The sequence below is a fragment of the Onthophagus taurus genome, unplaced genomic scaffold, assembly GCF_036711975.1.
Source record: "Onthophagus taurus isolate NC unplaced genomic scaffold, IU_Otau_3.0 ScKx7SY_15, whole genome shotgun sequence".
NCBI lineage: Eukaryota > Metazoa > Arthropoda > Insecta > Coleoptera > Scarabaeidae > Onthophagus > Onthophagus taurus.
This window is the reverse complement of record NW_027248940.1, coordinates 1,909,994-1,935,726: the sequence shown is the minus strand read 5'-3', so window position 1 is coordinate 1,935,726 and position 25,733 is coordinate 1,909,994. Positions and strand designations below refer to the sequence as shown.

At 34.3% G+C, this 25,733-nt stretch overlaps 1 protein-coding gene across 1 annotated transcript; it reads left to right on the top strand.

Annotated features, from left to right (window-relative positions):
• The first annotated feature begins 39 nt into the window (after nt 1–39).
• LOC111418399 (cytosolic 10-formyltetrahydrofolate dehydrogenase) lies at nt 40–25,733 on the top strand. Its single transcript, XM_023050936.2, has 8 exons — nt 40–311; nt 369–525; nt 8,386–8,620; nt 8,669–9,533; nt 16,212–16,696; nt 16,759–17,143; nt 24,966–25,336; nt 25,390–25,733. Exons 1-8 carry the CDS (start codon nt 300–302, stop codon nt 25,643–25,645), a joined length of 2,766 nt encoding a protein of 921 aa, XP_022906704.2. The 5' UTR covers nt 40–299; the 3' UTR covers nt 25,646–25,733.

Below are 25,733 nucleotides of genomic sequence, written 5' to 3'. Positions count from 1 at the left end.
AAACAACACATTTAAACGGCAAAATTACCAAAAATAACATTGCAAAAAAATTGTTAATCATTCCATTCCACATCAACACAAGATTATATTTACAGTCTGTATACGATGATTGCGGCAAAAGCGAGCCGATTGATTAACTCCGAAAAAACGTGCGTCTCTCGATAAGAAATCTCGCTCGTTAGTATATAAAGAGAACGTCGACTCGGTTCTAGGTTTTAGTCGTTCTCGAGACTTTCATTTAAACACAACTAATTAGAAATTCTTAAACTGTTTGAAAGTTAAAAAGAACATTTTTAAAAATGCCACCAAATGTAAGTACATAGTTAATAATAATTAATTAATTGATTAATAAATGATGATTAATTTAGCAATACGCCGACGTTAGCGATCAAGGTTTAAGAGTCGCGATAATCGGCCAAAGCGATTTTGCCGTCGATGTTATGGAACGATTAATAAGAAATGGACATTGCGTTGTTGGAGTTTTTACAATTCCCGATAAAGGCCAAAAGAAACAGGACCCTTTAGGTAAGAATTAAGAAATTTTAGTTACTTAATTACTACTTGGAACGGAGTCATTTATAAATGAGGTTTTATTTCGCAAGTTTTACCTTTCATTTGCGGTCTAGTTATAGTTAAAATAAAAGAAATGTCCTTGTTGTAACTTTCTTAATTAATATATATAGGCTGTTTGATAATATATGCGCAGGACTTCAGGATGTGATAGCTTGTCCAAAAATACAACTTGTGTGTCAACTTACCCTCTAAAATGCACCATTTTCGAGATACAGGGTGTTTAAATTTAATAAAAAGATTCGTTTTTTGCGAATATTTCCGGAATCGTTTATCGTACAGAAAACAGCTTTTGTAACCATTTTCTACTTATAATAAGCTAAGATAATAAGATAAATCTAATAAGACTGAGTTTTTTTTAATTATGCAATTATGAAGTTAACGCTTGCTTTTGTCACTTGTTTTAACGTTTACATAAATTTTATTTAATCGTAAAATAAAATTTTTATTCAAAAAAATCTCTTCAAAAAACGATCTTTTTCAAAAAAAAAGTTGATTTTTCTAGAAAAGGCTCAACTTTAGAGCTCATGACCTACAGTACCTTTTTTGTGCAGAAAACATTGACGGTTCAAATGGGCATCTCAAAACCGTACTTTTTCCAGTGGCGTAGAAGTTGGGGAGAAAAACAACCACTACCTCCTTCAAAATCTTCACCAATTATGACTTTAAAAAAATTTTTTCTCCCACAAAGCTTAGCTTGTATGTATGTATGTATGTAAGAGAAGGGGAGGGTATGAAACGCACATAGCACTTAGGTCCCAACGGACCCTTGTGCATCCTCCCAACACTCACCCCGGTTATATCAACCAGCCTAAGGAGTTACTAAAGGCTTAATCTGATGTCCTTCAAGGCAGAACAGTCACATAAGATGTGATAAACCGCACATTATAAATTGTTATAATGTGTTATAAAGGTATTTCTAGTATAGGTCGTGCAGCATTCCAATAGAGGTGTGTTTGTCAACGACTCCCTCCAAAGTGCTGCACTTCCTCCGGTTTCCTCTCCACTGAAAAGTCCCACTTCCTGTAGTCGCAACATGGTAATCAGCGCCACCTCCTGAATATATAAATGTAGAGGTGGCAAGTTTAACATATTTTCCACGGCCATAATGGGATCGTCCTCATGGCACCTGCAACATACATACACGCCAATCTCTGTATTCTATTTAGTGCGGTAGTGGCGGTAAGCTGTAAGGTTTTAGACCACCATACTACTGCACCATAAGTGAGCATAGGTCGTATCACATCCCTGTAGATCCAGAGGGCAGATTTGGGTAACAAACCCCACGTCTTTCCAGTCGCACTTCGGTACTGGCCAAATGCGACACTAACTTTCTTTACTCGATTATCTAGGTGTGACTTCCACGATAGTTTGCTACCCAGAGTGATACCCAGATATTTAACCTCTTTAGACAAACTCAGTGGGCATTTTCCGAACAAGGGCAATCGAAAATTACCAATTTTTTGCAATCGTGTGAAAAGGATTAAATCGGTCTTATTAGGGTTAACCGACAATTTCTGCCTTCCACACCATTTCTTGACTATATTGTATCGTGTCAAATAACACCCCCACATGTTTTCCTCTGACAAGGATAGTTAGATCATCAGCATAGCCGACTGTAACGAATTTGGCTTATTTGAGGCGCTTAATAAGGCTGTCTAGAATAAGGTGAAAGAACACCTCCTGGAGAACATCCTCGCATTACAGCCTTTGTAACGCTTGACGATTCTTTATCTGAGGAAGCTCTCTATCCAGCCACAGAGGGTAGGAGGATCATTATGCTCAGCCAAAGCCTCGTTAATACCAACGAAGGTCGTCTTATCAAAGGCACCCTCTATATCTATGAATACTCCCAAGATGGACTCTTTGGAGTCCAACGCCGTCCCAACAAAACTGGTCACAGTGTGAAGAGCTGTCAGTGTGGATTTGCCTTGGGTGTACACATGTTGATTAGAATCTAAGGGTCTATCGACAAGACAGACATCCCTTATGTAACGATCGCACAGTCTCTCTAAGGTTTTTAATAATAAGTTCACCAAAACCTGACGCCAACAACTGTTAATGTAGCGAAACGCCAGGCATCCGTGAAAGATGTTCCTTAGGTGAGGTATCAATTCCTCCAATCCCCACTGTAGCAGGACGGGTACGATACCATCAGCTCCAGGAGCTTTGAAAGGTGAAAAGCTGTTTATTGCCCACCTCACTTTACCCTGCGTGCAGATCTTTTCAGCTAACAGCCAGTCTTTTGCAGTCGGTGTGTGGTTGGTATCTCCATGAGCTACTATAGAGTCTACCGAACCTGAAAAATGCACATTCATTAGAAGGTGTAAGCTTTGTAGGTATAGCAACCGTTATCTTTCTGTAATAAACCTATTCGCCGGTCCGGGTCTGAGGCCAGAACCCTTTTAAGACGAGAGAATTCGTTTCCAGAAGTGACTTCTTCGCAGAATCTCCTCCATGCCCCACAGTGTTAGGAAGTTATGAATATCTAGCCAAAAATCTAATCACAACTAAATGAAGTTGAAAATGTTTAATACCACTATAATATTTCCTTAATGGCTAGGATTTATTTCATCTATAAACAGTGCTTAAAACAGAATTTATGATTTTGAAACGAATATTTGAAAATAAAAGCGAAACAAAGGTTTTGTTGTGGGTTGGCTTGGATGTTCGAGCTAATGTAACTCCGAAAACATGGTACATTTATTTCATGTACCCTAACAATAAGTAATATATACTTATATACTATAATATATACAGGGTGTCTCACGTAACTGGTTCGTTAAAACTTTTTAAAGTTCCACTATTCATAGAGGTTTGAAATTTTGGTAGCATAGGTTGTTCATTCGGAACTTTCGATCTAAAACATTTTCAAGATAGCTGCCACTTTCGGTTCACCGGAAGTAGACCATAACTTCGTTACCTTAAATGGATTGCTACACTTATTACACTTTTTAATTGTACATAAAAAAATATTTTGACCATTAAAAAACAATTAAAGACAATTAAAAGGTGTAAGAAAAACTGTTTCAGTTAAAATAACGAGATTATGATCTACTTCCGGTAGACTGGAAGTGGCAGCCATCTTCGAAATATTTTAGATCGAAAGTTCCGAATGAACAACCAAAATTTCAAAACTGTACAAATAGTGGACCCTAAAAAAGTTCTAACGAACCTGTTACGTGAGACACCTGTATACACTGTGTACATAAAGTATGAAATCAATTCGATAAAAATTTGAAGGATATTCTTCCAGAAAAAATTCTTGAATATCTATGTTATATTTTTTAACGCGCACTTTTTGAGATAAAATTGAAATGTACAGGTGTCTCAAAATTCAGATACCATATGTTGACATTTTAAAATAGAAACCTCCATTTCTTTGATGCATTTATGGATTCTATGTAATTCCCGAGTATTTTTCATGTAGCTGTCTTCGAAAAAACAGCAGTTCAAAATTCTGTTACTATTTTATTTGTAATAATAGAGTAAACTACGCTATTCTCTGTTTCTGTGTTAATTTGTGACAAATGTTTAATAATGTAATGATAACCATAAATTATGTTTTAACCCATAAGCAAATTTAGTATTTTAACATATTGTTTTAAAATTTTTTTTATACCTATATTTATTTTCTTCGTCCTCACTGTGTTTCACAATTTCAATATTAGTTGCAATTGACGATAAAAAATTATTTCTTTCTTCATCATTTTCAAAGCAGAGAAGGATTTCTTGCTATGAAATGATGTTATAATTGGGTCTGAAGATATTAATAGTCTGTTTAAAATGTCTCTATTATTGTGTATTCTTGACATTTTTCTGGAAAAGTTCTCGCTATACCTTCTAAGGTCTTTATTCCAAGTACCTTGTGCATCTTCTGAAAGCAGGCCAATCTGGATACTTAATGATTTTATCTACAACTATTGAATTATCTATTCGTTATACATTTGATTTTTGACGGGTAATGACACCCATTACTCATATGACTGACAAAGTGTTGAATAATGAAGCCATTATTCCACAGTTCTGACACGGCCTACTAATCAAAAAAATTAAATTTTAACAGAAATGACAGCTTTCTTATATTAAGGTTATGTCTGAAATGTCTATCAAGTTTTTTTTTCCTTTTTTTGATTTTTTTTTCAAAATTAAATAGTTGTAGATAAAGTATAGTATTCAACTTGCGTATAATGGATGTTACCCACTCAGATTACAACTACATCTTCGTGGGTAACAGCCGCCATTATACGCTTGTTGAATAATATACTATTATCTGCGACTGCTTGTATAAGTCATCATTAGCGCACTGATTTGAGTTACGTAATGAAGTTCATTACCGCACTAGTTTCATTACGTAACGCATTTTTAGCCTAATCAGAACAGACTTAATTTATTGAAACGAGCAACAATACAAAAGAAAAAGTACTATCTACTTACAGAGAAACAATACTATTTATTATAAACATTAATTGTTATGTTTTTACATTTCTAAACACTTATTCCAGAAGAGTAAATATGTTGTTGAAACTGACAATTCAAAATTGTCAACAATAATTTCAAAATATTTTTATAAATGTCAAATAGACTTTTTTAAAGAAATTGATTTTTTAGTAATTTTTAGCGGTCGTAGATAAAATGCTGTATATCACACGTGGGCTAGAGCATAATTACAGTACTCGTGTGATTACACGACTCGGTCTACGACCTCGTCGTGCAATTCTCCATACTCGTACAGTACCGTCTTTTTCCGAAAATAAGACATCCTCCGAAAATAAGCCCTATCGTGATTTTCGGAACTTTTTATAAAATAAGACATCCTCCGAAAATAAGCCCTAGTTAAAATAATGTGACAAAAAGAATTCGTTAAAAAATGCTGTTGATTTATTAAGTATAAGTAATATGTTTAGCTTTCCTTTCGTGAATTTTTTTCTCTTTCTTTAAGAAACCAATTGTACAATTTTTCTTCTAAAACACACGATATATTGAATGTGCTTTAAAGTACAAAATAAGGGATTTCCCTGAGCGGTATATAAGTAAAAACCCTGACAGAGAGGCACAATACACTTGTACGCACCATCGAAGGTCCACGCTGTTCACACTATAGAACAGAGGGTATAGGGCGTTCTACGTAAATAATTTCAGTCTTGTAAGTCTGATTATTTCCTCATACGTAATTTTATTTAAAAATAAAGTGCATAATTTCTAACCCCAGTTAAAATGAGTACAAAACGAAAGAGCTCTTCCGTCGAGTACAAAAAGGGAATCGTGGAAGACTCCAGGGGTGTAAATCTTGTAGCATTCTGTAAAGAGAAGATGCTGGATCTCCGTATGGTTCGTAAATGGCGTGCAGACTACGATTACCTGTGTCAACTGGTGGACCAAGGAAATGAGAAAAAACGCAGAGTTGGATCAGGTCGGCAGTCGTTATTTTCTGAGTTGGAAGATTGCATCTGGGAATGGATTGCAGGCATGAGAGCAATGGCTTTGGTTGTGCGCAAGGCTGATATTCAAAAATTTGCCCTTGAAACAACAATTAAATTTGATATATCCACAGAAGAATTTAAAGCATCGTCACACTGGTTGGACAACTTTCTTAAACGATATGAACTGTCTCTAAGGAGATCAACACCTTTGTTTAAGCTGGAAGACAATGAAGTTGTTAAGCGTGCACTTGCATTTAAGCTTTTTGTTGATGGCATCGATTTTTCGAAATACCAACTCTCCAACATGATTACTATGGATGAGACCGCGGTATTCCTAGGCCAAGGAGCTTAAACGACAGTTCACCACAAGGCTTCTTCATCAATTTACGTTCCTTCAACCGGTTACGATAGTGCACGTGTTACCTGTATTTTGGTGATTCGTCTAGATGGCAAGAAAGTATCGCCATTTTTAAGTGCACCCAAGCAGTTATAAGAAAGTGGGTTGATTTTATGCTGCCACCACTGTTGAGGGGTCAGAATAGAGGTTTACTAGTTTGGGATTCAGCCAGTACTCACCGCGCTAAAGACATGAAAATCTTTCTTGCTGAGAGGAAGATTGATCAAATAATGATTCCGGCAGGAATCACTGGTTACCTCCAAACACTTGACATTGCAATAAACAAGATAGGTAAGATGTATATTACCTAAAAGTGCTTTTTATAGCAGATAATGTTTAATTTTAAAGAAACTTTGATCCGCTATATCTCGCCAACCAGGCGAGATATAGCATCCTGTATAATTGATTGTATAATAGAACTGTGTCGTTTGTAATATTTTTAAATGCAGCAGTTTTCATTTCTTGATAATAATTTTTGTGAAACAGGCAGCTGATTTGGCATTTTAACGCGTCATTGATTTTCTTTTTTATTACTGTGTGTTGGATAGGTATTTTTTAACTAAAAAATACTCGTGACGTAAAGACGCACGGTTAAGCCCGAAAGCTTCTAGTTCTAGATCTAATAATAGAGTTAGTACTAATATTAATTCATAAAAAATAGTTATTCTGAAAAATTGTAAACGATTGTAAAACTAACTTTCAGTATTCACTGTCGAATATCCGTAGACACCACCCTGTATATTAGCCATTTTATTGAAAATGCGCAAATATGCGCAATTTATTTTTTTGGGAACGGAAAGTATAGGCTTGAAACTACATAAAAAAACAAATTTCAACCTGGAATCTTGTGGGACTTTTTTGTAGCTTAAATTAAAGTTTAATTGCATATAAAATCTGTTTATGAACAGTGTTGAGAAAAAGATATATAAATCCAGTATTCAAGAAGCTCCATAAACAACACATACAGTAAGAAATTATAGTGAAATTTCATAAGGGTACAACTTTTAATATGTTTACAATCGTTTCTCAATATCAATCAAATGTTTTTGGAAATTGATAAATTTGCTAAAATATTAAAAAAGAAAATTAGTAAAATCATGTCAATCTTTCGACGAACACTTTTTTAAACTCCGATAGTTTGCCTTTATAGCAGTTCTCAATCTAATCTAGAGCTTTTGGCTTTATTGAAGGCTACTCCCTCTTAAGGTCGCTGAGTTCAGTGCACCACCACAGAGTGGCACGTCCTGAATCAGCTTCCAGACAGAGTGGACAAGCCTTTTTATACGCAATTGTCAGGGAATCTGTCAAAATCAATGATCGTTCCTCAATTAACTTTATACCGCTCAAACATCCTAATAACACCGACTGGAACTTGTTCACGTCAGTGTTCCTGGGGTTTCGCTTCAGGTGTTTCCCGATCTTTTTTATACCCAGATCAAAAGTGATCCATCTGTGGTGGTGGACTTCATTTGAAATACTTATCGAGACCAAGGATTTTTGACCATAATAAGCCAAAAAACTTAGCTTATTATGAGTAGAAAATGCTAGGGTTAACGATATACCTATTAAGAAATAAACTATGAGAATGAATAATGTTTAGCGGTAACTATTAACAACAACTTGTGCGACCATGTCTATTTTACTTCTTATTTTTTGTTTCTAACGGTTATTTTATATCCTGAACATAGCTTCAAACACATGTGTCACCATCTATTGTGTTTATATCTAAACTGTACAAAATACTTCTTTTATTTAATATCACATCTCAACATACAAAAGCTGTTTTCTGTACGATAAACGGTTCCGGAGATATTCGCAAAAAACGATTTTTTTTATTAAATTTCAACACCCTGTATCTCGCAAATGGTGCATTTTAGAGGGTAAGTTGATAGAAACTTTTTTTCAAATTTTTGGACAAGCTATCACATTCTGAAGTCGTGCGCATATATTATAAAACACCCTGTATATATATATAATTACTTTTTTTAAATTTAGCTAAAGCAGGAGATGAATACAACATCCCAGTTTTTAAATATTCTGGTTGGAGACGTGATAAAAAATTAAAACCCGAAATAATGACCGATTACGAAAAATTAAACGTTGAACTCAACGTTTTGGCTTTTTGCTCGCAATACATTCCAATGGAAATCATCAATTACCCTCGTTTCCAAAGCATATGTTATCACCCCTCAATTTTACCGAGACACCGAGGAGCTTCCGCAATTAATTGGTAATTAACCCCCTCTAAAATGAATTAAATTAAATTTTATTAATTTAGGACTTTAATAACCGGAGATGAATACGCAGGATTTTCAATTTTTTGGCCCGACGATGGTTTAGACACCGGCCCAATCCTGCTTCAAGATCGCATCAAAATCGAAGAAACCGACAACGTTGACAGTTTGTATAAACGGTTTTTGTACCCCGCGGGGATTAGCGCTTTAGAAAAAGCCGTCGATATGATAGCCGATGGGACAGCCCCCAAAGAAATTCAAAACGAAACTTTAGCAACTTACGACCCAATGTTGAATAAACAAGAATATCGAAAAATCGATTTTAATAAATCATCGAAAGAACTGTATAATTTTATTCGAGGGATGGACTCAGTCCCCGGGGCTTCTTGCGCTATAAAAATCCCCGGAACTAATCACTTCGAAATTGTGGACGTTTTCGGCTCATCAATTTGGAAGAAAAAGTTACCGATTAACGCAAAACCCGTCGAAATCGAATCCGCTAAGAAACCCGCGTTATTGCACTCACAAGGTCTTTTGTTATTCGCGAACGATGATGATGTCGCGGTGAATATAACCAGGGTTAAAATTAACGGGAAATTTCGCGCGGCGGAGTCGCTCGATCAATTAACGAAACAAATCGAGATTGAGTACAGCGAGGATGAAAAGGAATCTTTGGAATCGTTGAGGAAAATTTGGGAATCGATTTTAAATGTGGATGTTAATGAAAATACCGATTTTTTCTTGTCGGGGGCTGGATCGATGGATGTTGTTCGCTTGGTCGAGGAGGTTAAGGAGTTGTTTAAGATTGAGTTTGAAAATGCGCAAGTTTTTATGGCTTCTAGTTTTGAAGAGTTTTGTCAAGAGGTTGTTAAAACGACGAGATCTGGAGGATTTGATAATAATATTAAGGTTGGTATCTTTATTTTTTATGTTTAGACACTTTTCGACAATTTTTGATCTTTATGGCAACGTATGGATAGGCTAGGGAAGTGTTAGGAAGCTTATTAGACTTGTTAAAATTTCTCTTGGAAGCTCTCCATAATCTTAGAAAGCGTTTAGACATTTTTTGATAACTTTCGCTGAGATCATTACGGCTGCTCTCTCAGTCTTATGACTTGCAACCTTCATTTCCATTACGATTAGTTACCATATTATTGCTTCCACAGCATATCAGACCTTATCTTCCACCACACAAATCATTCAAACCTATCTAAGATCCACACATAACTCAACCTCAGTTAAAATTAGTCAAACCTAACCAAATCTATGTAACCCACAATTAAAACATTCTCAAATCCTCCAGACTCAACCAAAATTTCTTAAACCCAACTCAATCCTTTTTTTTTTGTTTTTTGGCACAGAGGATGAGAAAATGCACAAATTCAATCATTGTACAAAGGGGGACATAAGATGTCGTCCTCTCCATCTGACTTGAAAAACAAAATCTCCTTGTTTAGTATGAGCTTTTGGGAAATGTTGGACATATCTGACGCCTTCTTTATCATTTCCACTAAGGATTGAGTCATGGGCATACCCCAAATACTTAACGCTGCTTGAGGTACAAACCTTTATCCTTGTCATCGTAGCTGCTACACTTAATTTCATCTCGCATAACTTATTAATGACTCTATTAATATCTTCCAATCGAGGTCTGTCTTTCGCCCTCACCACAACCGCTAAATCGTCTGCGTATGCTAATCGACTTAAAACAGTCTACTACTTTAAAGAATGAAGAAATTGACGTTAAAGAATCGTACTAAGAATCAAAAATGCTTTCATTTGATACCAAACATGATATATTTGGGTAAAACAATAAACAAGTAAGATTAGCAACTCAAATGTCAAAATTAAATATAACAATTTTTTAATAAATATTGAAATTATCTTAATAGGCATGAAAAATGCTTTCATTTGATACCAAACATGACATATTTGGGTAAAAAAATAAAAAAGTTAGGTTAGAATCTGTCAAATGTCAAAATTAAATGTAACGATTTTTTGATAAATATTGAAATGATCATAATAAGAATCGAAAATGCTTTCATTTGATACCAAACATGACATATTTGGGTAAAAAATAAAAAAGTTAGGTTAGAAACTGTCAAATGTCAAAATTAAATGCAACGATTTTTTGATAAATGTTGAAATTATCTTAATAAGAACCAAAAATGTTCTCAATTGATGCCAAACATCATATATTTGGGTTAAAAATAAAAAAATGTGGGTTATAAACTGTCAAATGTCAAATAATCGCCATTTTTTTGCTAATAATTAAGATATCTCGATAACGGTTTGAGATAAATAAATCGAGTTAGGGTTCATTTTAAAAGATTTTTAATTTTCTATTCATTAATGATAAAAAAGAACAGCTTAAAAATAAAAAAGTTAGGTCAGAAACTGTCAAATGTCAAAATTAAATATGACGATTTTTGATAAATATTGAAATGATCTTAATAAGAATCACAAATGCTCTCATTTGATATCAAACATGATATATTTGGGTAAAAAATAAAAAAGTTAGATTAGAAACTGTCAAATATCAAAATTAAATGCAATGATTTTTGATAAATGTTGAAATTATCTTAATAAGAATCAAGAATGCACTCATTTGATACCAAACATGATATATTTGGGTTAAAAATAAAAAAAGGTGGATTATAAACTGTCAAATGTTAAATAATCGCCATTTTTTTGCTAATAATTAAGATATCTCAATAAAGATTTGAGATAGATAAGTCGAGTTTGGGTTCATTTTAAAAGATTTTTAATTTTCTATTCATTAATGATAAAAAAGAACAGGTTAAAAATAAAAAAGTTAGGTTAGAAACTGTCAAATGTCAAAATTAAATATGACGATTTTTGATAAATATTGAAATGATCTTAATAAGAATCACAAATGCTTTCATTTGATACCAAATATGATATATTTGGGTAAAAAATAAAAAAATTAGGTTAGAAACGGTCAAACGTCAAAATCAAATATTACGATTTTTTAATAGACATTGATATGATCTTAATAAGCATCAAAAATGCTTCCATTCGACACCATATATGATATATTTGGGTTAAAAAATAAAAAAGTTAGGTTAGAAACGGTCAAACGTCAAAATCAAATATTACGATTTTTTGATAGACATTGGTATGATCTTAATAAGAATCAAAAATGCTTTAATTTAATAGCAAACATGATATAATTGGGTTAAAGAATAAAAAAGTTAGGTTAGAAACTGTCAAATGTCAAAATTAAATATAACGATTTTTTCTTAAATATTGAAATGATCTTAATAAGAATCAAAAATTCTTTCATTTGATACCAAACAAGATATAGTTGGGTTAAAAATAAAAAAGTTATGTTAAAAACTGTCAAATGCCAAAGTTATATATTACGATTTTTTGATAAATATTGAAATGATCTTAATAAGAATTAAAAATGCTTACATTTAATACCAAATATGATATATTTGGGTTAAAAAATAAAAAAGTTAGGTTAGAAACTGCAAATGTCAAATAATCGCCATTTTTTTTGCTATTAATTAAGATATCTCAGTAACGGTCGGAGATAAACAAATCGAGTTTGGGCTCATTTTAAAGAATTTTTAATTTTCTATCCATTAATGTTTTAAAAAGCACAGCTTTACAATTAAAAAAATTTTCTGAATTGATACCTACCAAGAAACAAATACTTTATTCGATTAATCTAAAAAATTTAGTTCTGTCGACTACTCGGGCGTGTTCGGCCGTGTTGGTCGGATGCAGTGTAAGTAAAAAAATAAAAAAGTAAGGTTAGAAATTGTCAAATGTCAAAATTAAATGTAACGATATTTTGATAGAAATTGAATTAATCTTAATATGTATCAAAAATGGTTGAATTTGACATCAAACATGATATATTTGGGCTAAAAAATAATAAAGTTAGGTCAAAAACTGTCAAATGTCAAAATTAAATATGACGATTTTTTGATAAATATTGAAATGATCTTAATAAGAATCAAAAATGCTTTTATTTGATACTAAATATTATATATTTGGGATAAAAAATAAAAAAGTGAGGTTAGAAACTATCAAATGTCAAATAATCGCCATTTTTTTACTAAGTATTAAGATATCTCGATAACGGTTGGAGACAAATAAGTCGAGTTTGGGCTCATTTTAATGGATTTTTAATTTTTTATTCATTAATGTTAAAAAAACAGCTTTAAAAATAAAAAGGGTAGGTTAGAAACTGTCAAATGTCAAAATTAAATGGAAGGATTTTTTGATAAATATTGAAATGATATTAAAAGAATCAAAACTGCTTTCGTTTGATACCAAACAAGATATATTTGGGTTAAAAATAAGAGAAGTTAGGTTATAAACTGTCAAATGTCAAAATTAAATGGAACGATTTGATAAATGTTGAAATTATCTTAATAAGAATCAAAAATGCTTTCGTTTGATACCAAACATGACATATTTGGGTAAAAAAATAAAAAAGTTAATTTATAAATTGTCAAATGTCAAATAATCGCCATTTTTTTGCTAATAATTAAGATATCTCGATAACGGTTTGAGATAGATAAGTCGAATTTGGGTTTATTTTAAAGGATTTTTAATTTTCTATTCTTTAATGTTAAAAAAGAACAGCTTTAAAAATAAAAAAGTTAGGTTAGAAACTGTCAAATGTCAAAATTTAATATAGCGAATTTTATATAAATATTGAAATGATCTTAATAAGTATCAAAAATGGTCGAATTTGATACCAAACATAATCTATTTTGGTTAAAAAAATAAAAAAGTTAGCTTAAAAACTGTCAAACGTCAAAATTAAATATTACGTTTTTTTGATAAATATTGAAATGATCTTAATAAGAATCAAAAATGGTTTCATTTGATACCAAACATGATATATTTCGGCTAACGAATAAAAAAGTTAGGTTAGAAACTGTCAAATGTCAAAATTAAATATAACGATTTTTTGTAAAATATTGAAATGATCTTAATAACAATCAAAAATGCTTTCATTTGATACCAAACAAGATATAGTTGGATTGGTGGGTTAAAAATAAAAGAAGTTAATTTATAAACTGTCAAATGTCAAATAATCGCCATTTTTTTTGCTAATAATTAAGATATCTCGATAACGGTTTGAGATAGATAAGTCGAGTTCGGGTTCATTTTAAAGGATTTTTAATTTTCTATTCATTAATGTTAAAAGAAAACAGCTTTAAAAATAAAAAAGTTAGGTTAGAAACTGCCAAATGTCAAAATTTAATATAGCGAATTTTATATAAATATATAAATGATCTTAATAGGTATCAAAAATGGTCGAATTTGATACCAAACATAATCTATTTTGGTTGAAAAAATAAAAAAGTTAGGTTAAAAACAGTCAAATGTCAAAATTAAATATAACGATTTTTTGTTAAATATTGAAATGATCGATAACGGTTTGAGATAGATAAGTCGAGTTTGGGTTCATTTTAAAGGATTTTTAATTTTTTACTCATTAATGTTAAAAAGAACAGCTTTAAAAATAAAACAGTCAGGTTAGAAACTGTCAAATGTCAAAATTAAATGGAACGATTTTTTGATAAATGTTGAAATTATCTTAATAAGAATCAAAAATGCTTTCATTTGATACCAAACATGATATATTTGGGTAAAAAAATAAAAAAGTTAGGTTGGAAACTGTCAAATGTCAAATAATCGCCATTTTTCTACTAATAATTAAGATATCTCGATAACGGTTGGAGTTAATAAGTCGAGTTTGGGTTCATTTTAAAGGATTTTTAATTTTCTATTCATTAATGTTAAAAAAGAACAGCTTTAAATATAAAAAAGTTAGGTTAGGAACTGTCAAATGTCAAAATATTACGATTTTTTTATAAATATTGGAATGATTTTAATAAGAATCAAAAATGCTCTCATTTGATATCAAACATGATATATTTGCGTAAAAAATAAAAAAGTTAGGTTAGAAACTGTCATGTCAAAATTAAATGCAGCGATTTTTTGATAAATGTTGAAATTATCTTAATAAGAATCAAAAATCTTTTCATTTGATACCAAACATGATATATTTGGGTAAAAAAATAAGAAGGTTAGGTTAGAAACTGTCAAATGTCAAATAATCGCCATTTTTTTTGCTATTAATTAAGATATCTCAATAACGGTCGGAGATAAATAAATCGAGTTTGGGCTCATTTTAAAGAATTTTTAATTTTCTATCCATTAATGTTTTAAAAAGAACAGCTTTACAACTAAAAAAATTGTCTGAATTGATACTTATCAAGAAACAAATACTTCATCCGATTAACCCAAAAAATTTAGTTCTGTCGACTACTCGGGCGTGCTCGGCCGTGTTGGTCGGTTGCAGTGTAAGTAAAAAAATAAAAAAGTAAGGTTAGAAATTGTGAAATGTCATAATTAAATGTAACGAAATTTTGATAAATATTGAAATGATCTTAATAAGCATCTAAAATGGTTGAATTTGATACCAAACATGATATATTTGCCATATAATCGCCATTTTTTACTAATAATTAAGATATCTCGATAACGGTTGGAGATAAATAAGTCGAGTTTGGGCTCATTTTAAAGATTTTAATAAGAATCAAAAATGCTTTCATTTGATACCAAACATGATATATTTCGGCTAACGAATAAAAAAGTTAGGTTAGAAACTGTCAAATGTCAAAATTAAATATAACGATTTTTTGTTAAATATTGAAATGATCCTAATAACAATCAAAAATGCTTTCATTTGATACCAAACAAGATATAGTTGGGTTAAAAATAAAAAAAGTTAATGTATAAACTGTCAAATGTCAAATAATCGCCATTTTTTTTTGCTAATAATTAAGATATCTCGATAACGGTTTCAGATAGATAAGTCGAGTTTGGGTTCATTTTAAAGGATTTTTAATTTTTTATTCATTAATGTTAAAAAAACAGCTTTAAAAATAAAAAAGGTAAGTTAGAAACTGTCAAATGTCAAAGTTAAATGGAACGATTTTTGGATAAATATTCAAATGATCTTAAAAGAATCAAAACTGCTTTCGTTTGATACCAAATAAGATATATTAGGGTTAAAAATAAAAAAGTTAGGTTATAAACTGTCAAATGTCAAAATTAAATGGAACGATTTTTTGATAAATGTTAAAATTATCTTAATAAGAATCAAAAATGCTTTAATTTAATACCAAACATGATATAATTGGGTTAAAGAATAAAAAAGTTAGGTTATAAACTGTCAAATGTCAAATTGTCGCCATTTTTTTTGCAAATAATTAAGATATCTCGATAACGGTTGCAGATAAATAAGTCGAGTTTGGGCTCATTTTAAAGGATTTTTAATTTTCTATCCATTAATGCTAAAAATAAAACAGCTTTATAACTAAAAATTTTCTCTGATTTCACGTCTTTATCCGATTAATCCAAAAAATTTAGTTACGTTAGCAAACGCAACTTCATAACTTTGGATTATTGATGCTATTGAATTTCTCCATTACTTCCAGATTTTTTTCCTTCCCTTCAACTCATATTCTTTTATTTAAAGTTTTATTCCAAAATTTGAGTAATAAGTTTCATTGTATTTCTTTTTTTAAGGTAAACTACAAAGGAAAAGAAATCTTCACAAACGGAATAACAATTAACATTCCAACCCAAATGTTTATCAACGGAGAATTCGTCGATGCAGAAACCGGAAAAACTTCAAACTGTATTAACCCCACCGATGAAAGCGTAATTTGCCAAATCCCCGCCGCCACAATAAACGACGTCAACCAAGCGGTCGAAGCCGCCAAAAAAGCGTTCGAGGAAGGAGAATGGAGCAAAATCAGCGCTCGCGAACGCGGATTAATCCTCTTCAGATTAGCCGATTTAATGCAAGAACACAAAGAAGAATTAGCCACGATCGAAGCTTTAGATGCGGGGGCCGTTTATACTTTAGCTTTAAAAACTCACGTTGGGATGAGTATTGAAACTTGGAGGTATTTCGCTGGGTGGGCTGATAAGATTCATGGAAGTACGGTTCCTATTTCGAACGCACGTCCAAATTCGAATTTGTGTTTTACGAAAAAAGAAGCGATTGGGTATTAATAAAAATTAATTCTAAAAATAAATTTTAATTAATCAAAAAAATTCTTTTTTTTAGTGTTTGTGGGTTAGTAACTCCATGGAATTACCCTTTAATGATGTTATCGTGGAAAATGGCCGCTTGTTTAGCGGCGGGAAACACGGTTGTGATTAAGCCAGCCCAAGTTTGTCCTTTAACAGCTTTAAAGTTCGCCGAGTTATCTGTAAAAGCAGGGGTACCACCCGGAGTTATTAACGTTGTAACGGGATCGGGTACAATCGTTGGAAATGCAATCGCTTCTCACCCCGATGTAAGAAAATTAGGATTCACCGGAAGTACCGAAATAGGAAAAGTAATAATGAAGACTTGTGCAGAAAACGTTAAAAAAGTCTCTTTGGAATTAGGAGGAAAATCGCCTCTAATTATTTTTGGAGATTGCGATATCGAAAAAGCAGTTAAACTTGTAATTAAATCAAAAAATAATGAGTATGGTAATATCTCGATATAACGGATTAATACGGGGATATGAAAAATTTGAATTAATAATTTTCTCACAAATTCGAATAACGTTATGTAATAGTTAGTTCTAGTTTTAGTTCAATGAAGGATATACAATCCCGAAGAGAAATGGTAAAAAGAGCAGAAAGGTGGAAACAGACTGGTAATAGAAGAAAGACATTGAATAAAACGTGAAAAGAGGAAAAAGAAACTGGGCAGAAAGGATTAAGACTTAAAAAATGATTCTAAAGTCAAGAAAAGGATGGCCAAGCAAAATGATGATTGTAAATGTTGAGAAAAAGACTGAATAGAGGCTGGATCGATTAACAAGGGAGAATGGTGTAACTGAAATGAGGTTCGTCTCAATCTCTTGCTGTTCGTGATGATTGCGAGGCGGCCGATGTCTTCGAAAACGGCCGTGTTAGATATGTATAAGACCTAATTCCTTAACCATGCGTTCATATCGTTTGAAACAGCTACAAAAATTGTACACGAGAGTAACACGAAATATCTCGAATGCCAAAAAAGGAGGTTGACCAGAAAGGTGTAATACGGAATAATTTTTTATTTATCATTTATTGCCACAGACAAAAATACAAAATTACATAAGATACACTTAACTTAAACAGTATCAGCAAATGGATCATTTTATCGCACAAGCGATCTCTGCCAAATGACCCAACAGAACAAACAAAAATAAAAATAGTATTTGCTGAATATGGCAAGTACTGACAATTAGATATTATTAACATCACCAAATAAGATTAAGCAAGAAAAGAAAAACAAAGAGAAAAATAAAGAAAAGACACAAAAAGAGAGATAGAGAGCGACTAAAAGAAACTAAAAGAATCTGCCGGATATCAGTTGCCAACAAGTGAGAGCAATTGAAGAGAGGAAAAAAAGAGAAAGACAAAGAACAAAGAATCAGGAAACAGCCAGTTGAAGGGCAAGCAAGTGGCTCTTTAAAACATGTCTAAAATTAGTAATTCTAGAAATATTACGAATTTCAGAAGGCAGTCCATTCCACAGCGCAATCGACTGTACTGTAAATGATCTATGATAAATTTCAGTGCTATGAACGGGAAATGTAAGAATAGTATCAGAACGTGAACGAGTAGCAAGCTCATGAGTTGATAATTGCTGGAACCTATCTGATAAGTACTTTGGGGTGCAGTTATGAAGGATTTTAAATAAAATGGTTAATAAACGAAAGGATCTACGTCTCTCACAGGTTAACATCTGAATGTAATTGCGATACGGTGTTACATGCTCAAATCTATTTAGGTCAAATATGAACCGGATACAATTATTTTGTAGCCGCTGCAATTTACTCAGAAGAGTCACCGAGAGATCGGAATAAACCGCGTCCGCATAGTCAAAGTGAGGAAATATAAGAGAGTAACAAAGATTTCGACGCACCACAGGAGGAAGAGAGAATAATACGTGAAAAGAGATTGGAAAGGCTAATAAAAAGACTGAATGGAGGTTGGAGAGACAAAAACGGGAATGAACAGAAAGATGTGACACTGAAAAAGGTTGGTAATGCAAAAATAATAGTGTAGAAAGACAGGAAATGGAAAAATGAGCTTGGACAGACAGTTGCAACACTGGAAACAGACTGGCAATAGAAGTAAGACATTGAATAAAACGTGAAAAGAGGAAAAAGAAACTGGACAGAAAGGATTAAGACTTAAAAAAAGATTATAAAGTCATGAAAAGTATGGCCAAACAAAATGATGATTGGAAATGTTGAGAAAAAGACTGAATAGAGGCTGAATCGATTAACAAGGGTCTCTTGGGGTTCGTATTGATTACGAGGCGGCCGATGTCTTCGAAAACGGCCGTGTTAGATTTGTATAAGGCCTAATTCCTTAGCCATGCGTTGATTTCGTTTGAAATAGCTACAAAAATTGAACACGGCCGACTTCGAAGACGTCGACCGCCCGAGAGTAACACGAAATATCTCGAACGTGGAAAAAGAAGGTTGAGCATAAAGGTGTAATACTGAAAAGAGACTGATAATAGAAGTAATACACTAAATAAAACACGGTAATGCAAAAATAATAGTGTAGAAAGATTGGAAATGGAAGAATGAGGTTGGACAGAACGGTGTAGTACTGGAAAGAGACTGATAATAAAAGAGAGACACTGAATAAAAAGTGAAAAGAGAGAAAAAGGGATTTAGGCAGAAAAGAGGAACACTACAAATGCAAGAAAATGATGATATCTTCTACTTTGGGAAGTTCTTCCTCGCCTGAGGAAAGTAATGCCTAATGTGGTGGATTGAAATCGGGTGTTCTTCTGGTGCTTTGCTACTTCTTGTTTTAGACATCTTCGGTATCACTGTACGAAACGTTGTGCGCCAAGTGTTACCAGGATCGTCGCGTCGGCAGGAATAAAATAATATGTTATAATATTGTACTATAAGAATATATTGAGGTACAATCACAGTTGCTAAAATGACTTGGTTGTGATGACCTTATTGGTTTTACTAGACTTCAGCAAGACATTTGATTATAACTTGTTGGTGGCAATTCTATCTTCTGTAGGTTTTCGTTCTTTGTGTGTATATGACTGCTCATCTTCCTTGTCTGTATTTACAAGCCGTTGTGATGTGCCTCATGGCAGTGTTTTTATCTACCTCTCCTGTATGTAAGAGAAAGGGAGGGTATGCAACGCACACAGCACTTAGGCCCCAACGGACCCTTGTGCATCCTCCCAACACTCACTCCGGTTATATCAACCAGCCTAGGGAGTTACCAAAGACTAGGATACAGCTCAGAGGTGTGTCTCTGACGTCATCCGTAGTAGCCCATTCTCCCCCGAACACTCTTAATCTGAGATCCTTGAGGGCAGAACAGTCACACAATCACGACACAGAGGGTTGTCAACACACTTTATGTTATAAAGGTGTTTATTTACCTTACAGTGACCTGTAAAAAGTCCCATAATAACCGGTAAGGCGCTCTTACCCAACCTTACAAATTACTGTGCTGCGTCAGCTGAGAGATAAAATAATAACCACTTAGCTAACTAGCATCCTTTAACTCTATCCCATCAGGTAAGGAACTTTTGGCGAGTTAGGCTTTTGATTAACTCAATAGGAGATACCATAAAAGGGACAACTGTCGGCAAAGGGGAACAGGGCACTTTCCCAGCAGCCCTTTTTGCCAGCCTATCGGTGTATTTATTCCCCGAGTGCACTGCGCCAAATGACAATCCATAATCAGCGCAGAGGTAAATTTATCCTTGCTTAGAGCTAAAACAGATTGTCTATTGTCGGTAAAGATTGTAAAGGTCTTACCTTTGTAATAGGGCCGTTAACTATTTTTTTTTTATTGGCTCATTCGAAAGTTTTTTAAAATTGATTGACCCCATATTTTTTAATTTTTGATTCTGAGGCTTAGTTTTTCCAAAAAAAAATAATAAAGTTAGAAATTACAGGCCGCGAATTCAGTAGCGCGTCACTCAGATTTGAGCGTATGATTGGAGCGTATAAAAATCAATAAAATTCCTAGAGAGAGACAATGCTACGAATCTTATGCGCTAGAAGAAAACAGAAGAAAACGGGAGAGAAATCACGTCTGTGATTTCTTTCTTCTTACTTAAAACGTCACAATGAATCAGGGGTGGGGAATTTTAAACTTTTACATTAATTATTGCAAAAATTAAACAATTTTCGAACGTGAAAACGTTACTAATCCGTCTAATTTAATTTACATTATCGATTTTTTGAAAGACGGTCTTTCTAATCGATTGACGTTAACGGCCCTATTGGAGCTGACAATGTGGTCAGCAGCAAATTTTATAGCGACTAATTCCGCCTGCTTGACGGTGATGCCTTCTCCAAGTATGAAGTATGATATGAAGAGATGGAGCTGTAAGTCGTTAGAAAATACTCCCGCTCCTGCACCAGTTCGTCTGCACGAACCATCAGTGTAGATTTTAATGGTGTTATTTTCATCTACTCCTGTGGAACCACAATGGGTGTGGTATTTCCTTCAAAATGTGAATTTAGCCGGTATATAGTCCGTGCAGCATTCCAATAGAGGTGTGTTTGTCAACGCCTTCCTCCACTTCTCGTAGTCGCAACATGGTAATCAGCGCCACCTCCTGAATATGTAAGTGTAGAGGTGCAAATTTAACATGTTTTCCATGGCCGTATGGTACCTGTAACATACATACACGCAAATCTCAGTATTCTATTTAGTGCGGTAGTGGCGGTAACCTGTAAGGTGTTAAACCACCATACTGCTGCACCATAAGTGAGCATAAGTCGTATCACATCCGTGTAGATCCAGAGGGCAGATTTGGGTGACAAACCCCATGTCTTCCCAATCGCCCTTTGGCACTGACCAAACGCGACACTAGTTTTCTTTACTCTATTATCTAGGTGTGACTTCCACGATAATTTGCTATCCAGAGTAATACCCAGATATTTAACCTCTTTAAACAAACTCAGTGAAAATTTTCGGAACAAGGGCAATCGAAAATTATCAATTTTCCGCAGCCATGTGAAAAGGATTAAATCGGTCTTATTGAGGTTAACCGACAATTTCTGCCTTCCACACCATTTCTCGACTATATTGTTTCGTGTCAAATAACACCCCCACATGTTTGCTCCTGACAAGGATAGTTAGATCATCAGCGTAGCCGACGGTAATGAATTTGGCCTCTTTGAGGCGTTTAATAAGGCTGTCTAGAATAAGGTTCCACAGTGGTGAAAGAACATCTCCTTGAGAACATCCTCGCGTTACAGCCTTTTTAAGGGCGGCGTTGCCAGTCCTTAGCTTAACGATTCTTTGTCTGGGGGAGCTCTCTATCCAGCCACAGAGGGTAGGAGGAATATTATGCTCAGCCAAAGCCTCGTTAATACCAACGAAGGTCGTCTTATCAAAGGCGCCCTCTATATCTATGAATACTCCCAAGGCGAACTCTTTGGAGTCAAACGCCCTCCCGACAAAATTGGTCACACTGTGAAGAGCTGTCAGTGTGGACTTGCTACTAAGGTCAGTTGCTCTCTAAGGTTTTTAATAAAAACGAGGAGAGGCTGTAAGTACGAAGGCTTTCACGGCCGATATTAATTAAACTAAAACTAGAACTAACACTAGCACTATCACAAGAACTAACACTAGACCTAGAATCTTTCGGGTTAAGCCGTGCGTTTTTTGAAAAAATGTTTCACGTTTCGGATGCCATGTTGCAACGTTCTTCAGAAACAAGTTCGAAGTGACGCATTCGTTTTATAATTTGACAATAAATACATGAAAAGGTAATTAATAACTAATTAGTGTCTAATTGTGAACTAAGTTGTTTTGTCAAATCCGGGTGGAGAAGGCTTCGTTGAGTTCACCAACATCTTCCATGTGCGGCTGAGTTCCCAGCCATCTTCTCTATTCATGTTAATCCCATGTTGATGAATCTCTATCGGCTCTCTCGTCAATCTTTGGAAGTAATGTCCGTTTCTTGTTAGCACTTTGGTTTTTTCGAACTCTATGCTGTGTCCTTCTTTGTGGCAATGCTCTGCAACTGCAGATTGTTGGATCTTCCTTAGTCGGAAGTCTCTTTCGTGTTCCTTGAAGCGGCACTCGATGTTACGTCCAGTTTGGCCAACGTAATATTTCCCGCAACTGCAAGATAGCCGGTAGACTCCAGCTCCCTTTAATGGGGTTAGTTTGTGTTTGGCTATCGGAAGAGCGTTTTGTATTTTGCTGACCGTACCGTATCGTACCACGATATCATTCTTCTTCAGACGCCTCGCAATTCGCTCCGTCACACCTGAAACATAAGGAAGGCAGATAAAACCGGCTGGTGTCGTACTTACCGAGTCATCCTTCTGTTTGAGTGTGCTCGTCGGATATCTCTCATCGTGTAGCCGTTCTTCTGCAGCACATCTTCTAGGAATCTTTATTCTTTTCTTAGGTTCTCTTTATCGCATATCCTCTCTGCTCGCTGGAATAAGGCTTGAATCACGGACCTCTTCTGTTGTGGGTGGTGGTGGGATGAAGCCTGCAGGTACCTATTCGTATGTGTTTTCTTTCGAAATACTCCCAGTTCCATGCCCCCATCTGTTTTCCTAGTGACTAACACATCCAGGAATGGCAACTGTTTTGCATTTTCTGTTTCCATGGTAAATTTTATCATGGGGTGCTGTGAATTGATTCCTGGAGTTGCTCTTTTCCATGTTGCCAGATCACGAAAGTGTCATCGACGTAACGGAGCCATAGCTTCGGTTTCCAAGGACTCTTCTTTAGAGAGGCTGATTGGTCTAAAAGACTTCGGAAGGAAGTAGTTTTGCTTACCCGGTTTAGGTATGAAATTCACCAAAACCTCACGCCAACAACTGGGAATGTAGGGAAACGCCAAGCATCTCTGAAAGGTGGTAGGCGTTTTAGGCGTACTTAGGTGAGGTATCAATTCCTCCAATCCCCACTGCAGCAGGACGGATACGATACCATCAGCTCCAGGAGCTTTGAAAAGCTGTTTATTGCCCACCTTATTTTGTCCTGCGTGCAGATCTTCTCAACTAACAGCCAGTCTTCTGCAGTCGGTGTGTGGTTGGTGTCTCCATGAGCTACTATAGAGTCTACCGAACCTGAAAAGTGTACCTTTATTAGAAGGTGTAAGCTTTTTAAACTCCGATAGTTTGCTTTTATAGCAGTTCCAATCAGAATCTAATCTAGAGCTTTTGGCTTGATTGAAGGCTACTCCCTCTTAAGGTCGCTCAGCTCAGTGCACCACCACAGAGTGGCACGTCCTGAATCAGCTTCCAGGCGGAGTGGACAAGCCTTTTTATACGCAATTGTCAGGGAATCTGTCAAGACTTAATTTTGGCCGGATTAACCTTATATCGCTCAAACATCCTAATAACACCGACTTGAACTTGTTCACGTCAGTGTTCCTGGGGTTTCGTTTCAAGTTTTTCCCGATTTTTTTTATACCTAGATCAAAAGTGATCCATCTGTGGTTTGACATTGAAACCAAGTCAGAGACTTTCCAGTTGTGGATTTCATGTGAAATACTCATCGAGGCCAAGGTAATAGCAATCACTGATTGACATCTGGCAGTAACAAAGGTTGGCTCTGAGCCCCGATTAAGTAAATCAAGATTGTCTACTTCTCTTTTTCGTCTTCATAATTTGCATTATTAAGATAATTAACTGCAACTTTCACCTATATGCGAACGACCTCCAAATTTATACATCTGCAGCTGTGGATGAAGTGCCAGCAGCGGTAATGCGGCTTAATAGGAATCATGCTAGTGTTCTAGACTGGTCTAGATGTCATGGCTTGAGGTTGAATATAGCAAAGACTCTAGCTATTGCTTTCGGATCAAGACCTTTGCTATCAAAATTTTACTCCATCAATAATACCCATCTGACACTTGATGGTAACATAATATAATTCTTTCAAACAGTTAAATGCTTGAGGGGTGATGATGGATTCTGCATTGTCTTGGCAGCCCTAGATTCAGTTTGTGCATTTTTGCATTTCTGTTCATGGCATCTCTCGGTCTTCCTACTAGAGCCCAGTCTGATGTCTCACTCATGTTTCTCGTTCATCGTACTGAAATATATCACAGGTCTTTCACTGTCTAAATCTAAGCTATAACTATGTGGAATAGTTTACTCACAGAGTTGATTGTAATATAAATAACTTAATATATATATAACTAAATTATATTAAACAGATAATATTAACAGTATAACTAAGATATTTTGTCCGTTATATCGAGATTTAACTATACTTTTATTATTATTATTATTAATTAATTAATTATATTTATAGGGAATGCAAAGCGTATTTTTTAATAAAGGCGAAAATTGCATAGCGGCGGGACGAATTTTCGTCGAAAATTCAATTTACAAAGAGTTCATTCACCGCGTTGCTAAAGAAACCAAAAAAATCACCATCGGAGATCCATTAAATAAATCAACAGCCCACGGACCTCAAAATCATCTTGCCCATTTAGAGAAACTCATCGAATACGTCGATTTAGCCGTAAAAGAAGGGGCGAGATTAATTCATGGGGGTAAACGCGTTAAAAGGAGTGGTTATTTTTTCGAACCGACGATTTTGGCCGATATTGAGGATGAAATGTTTGTGGCGAAAGAAGAATCTTTTGGGCCGATTATGTGTATTAGTAAATTTGATGATGGGTAAATTAATTAATTAATTTTAATTGAATTCTGATTTATTAATGTTTTTGTAGTGATATCGATGGTGTTATTAAACGAGCTAATGCTACTGAATATGGTTTAGCTTCCGGGGTTTTCACCTCCGATATAAACAAAGCGTTGAAAATCGCGGAAAAAATCGAAGCTGGAACTGTTTTTATTAATACTTATAATAAAACGGATGTTGCGGCTCCATTTGGAGGGTTTAAACAAAGCGGGTTTGGAAAGGATTTAGGGCAGGAAGCTTTGAACGAATATTTAAAAACTAAATGTGTTACTATTGAATATTAATTTTTTTTTCTATTTTTATTGATTAGATTTTAATTGAATTGTAATTGTATTATTCCTTTTATTTTAATAAAATCACTTTTAAATGCGA

Bases quoted from the DNA above. Each gene is read 5' to 3' on its own strand.
- LOC111418399 (XM_023050936.2), top strand. The intron at 8,621-8,668 runs GTAATTAACCCC...TTATTAATTTAG, and splicing joins GGAGCTTCCGCAATTAATTG to GACTTTAATAACCGGAGATG. The intron at 16,697-16,758 runs GTATTAATAAAA...TCTTTTTTTTAG, and splicing joins ACGAAAAAAGAAGCGATTGG to TGTTTGTGGGTTAGTAACTC.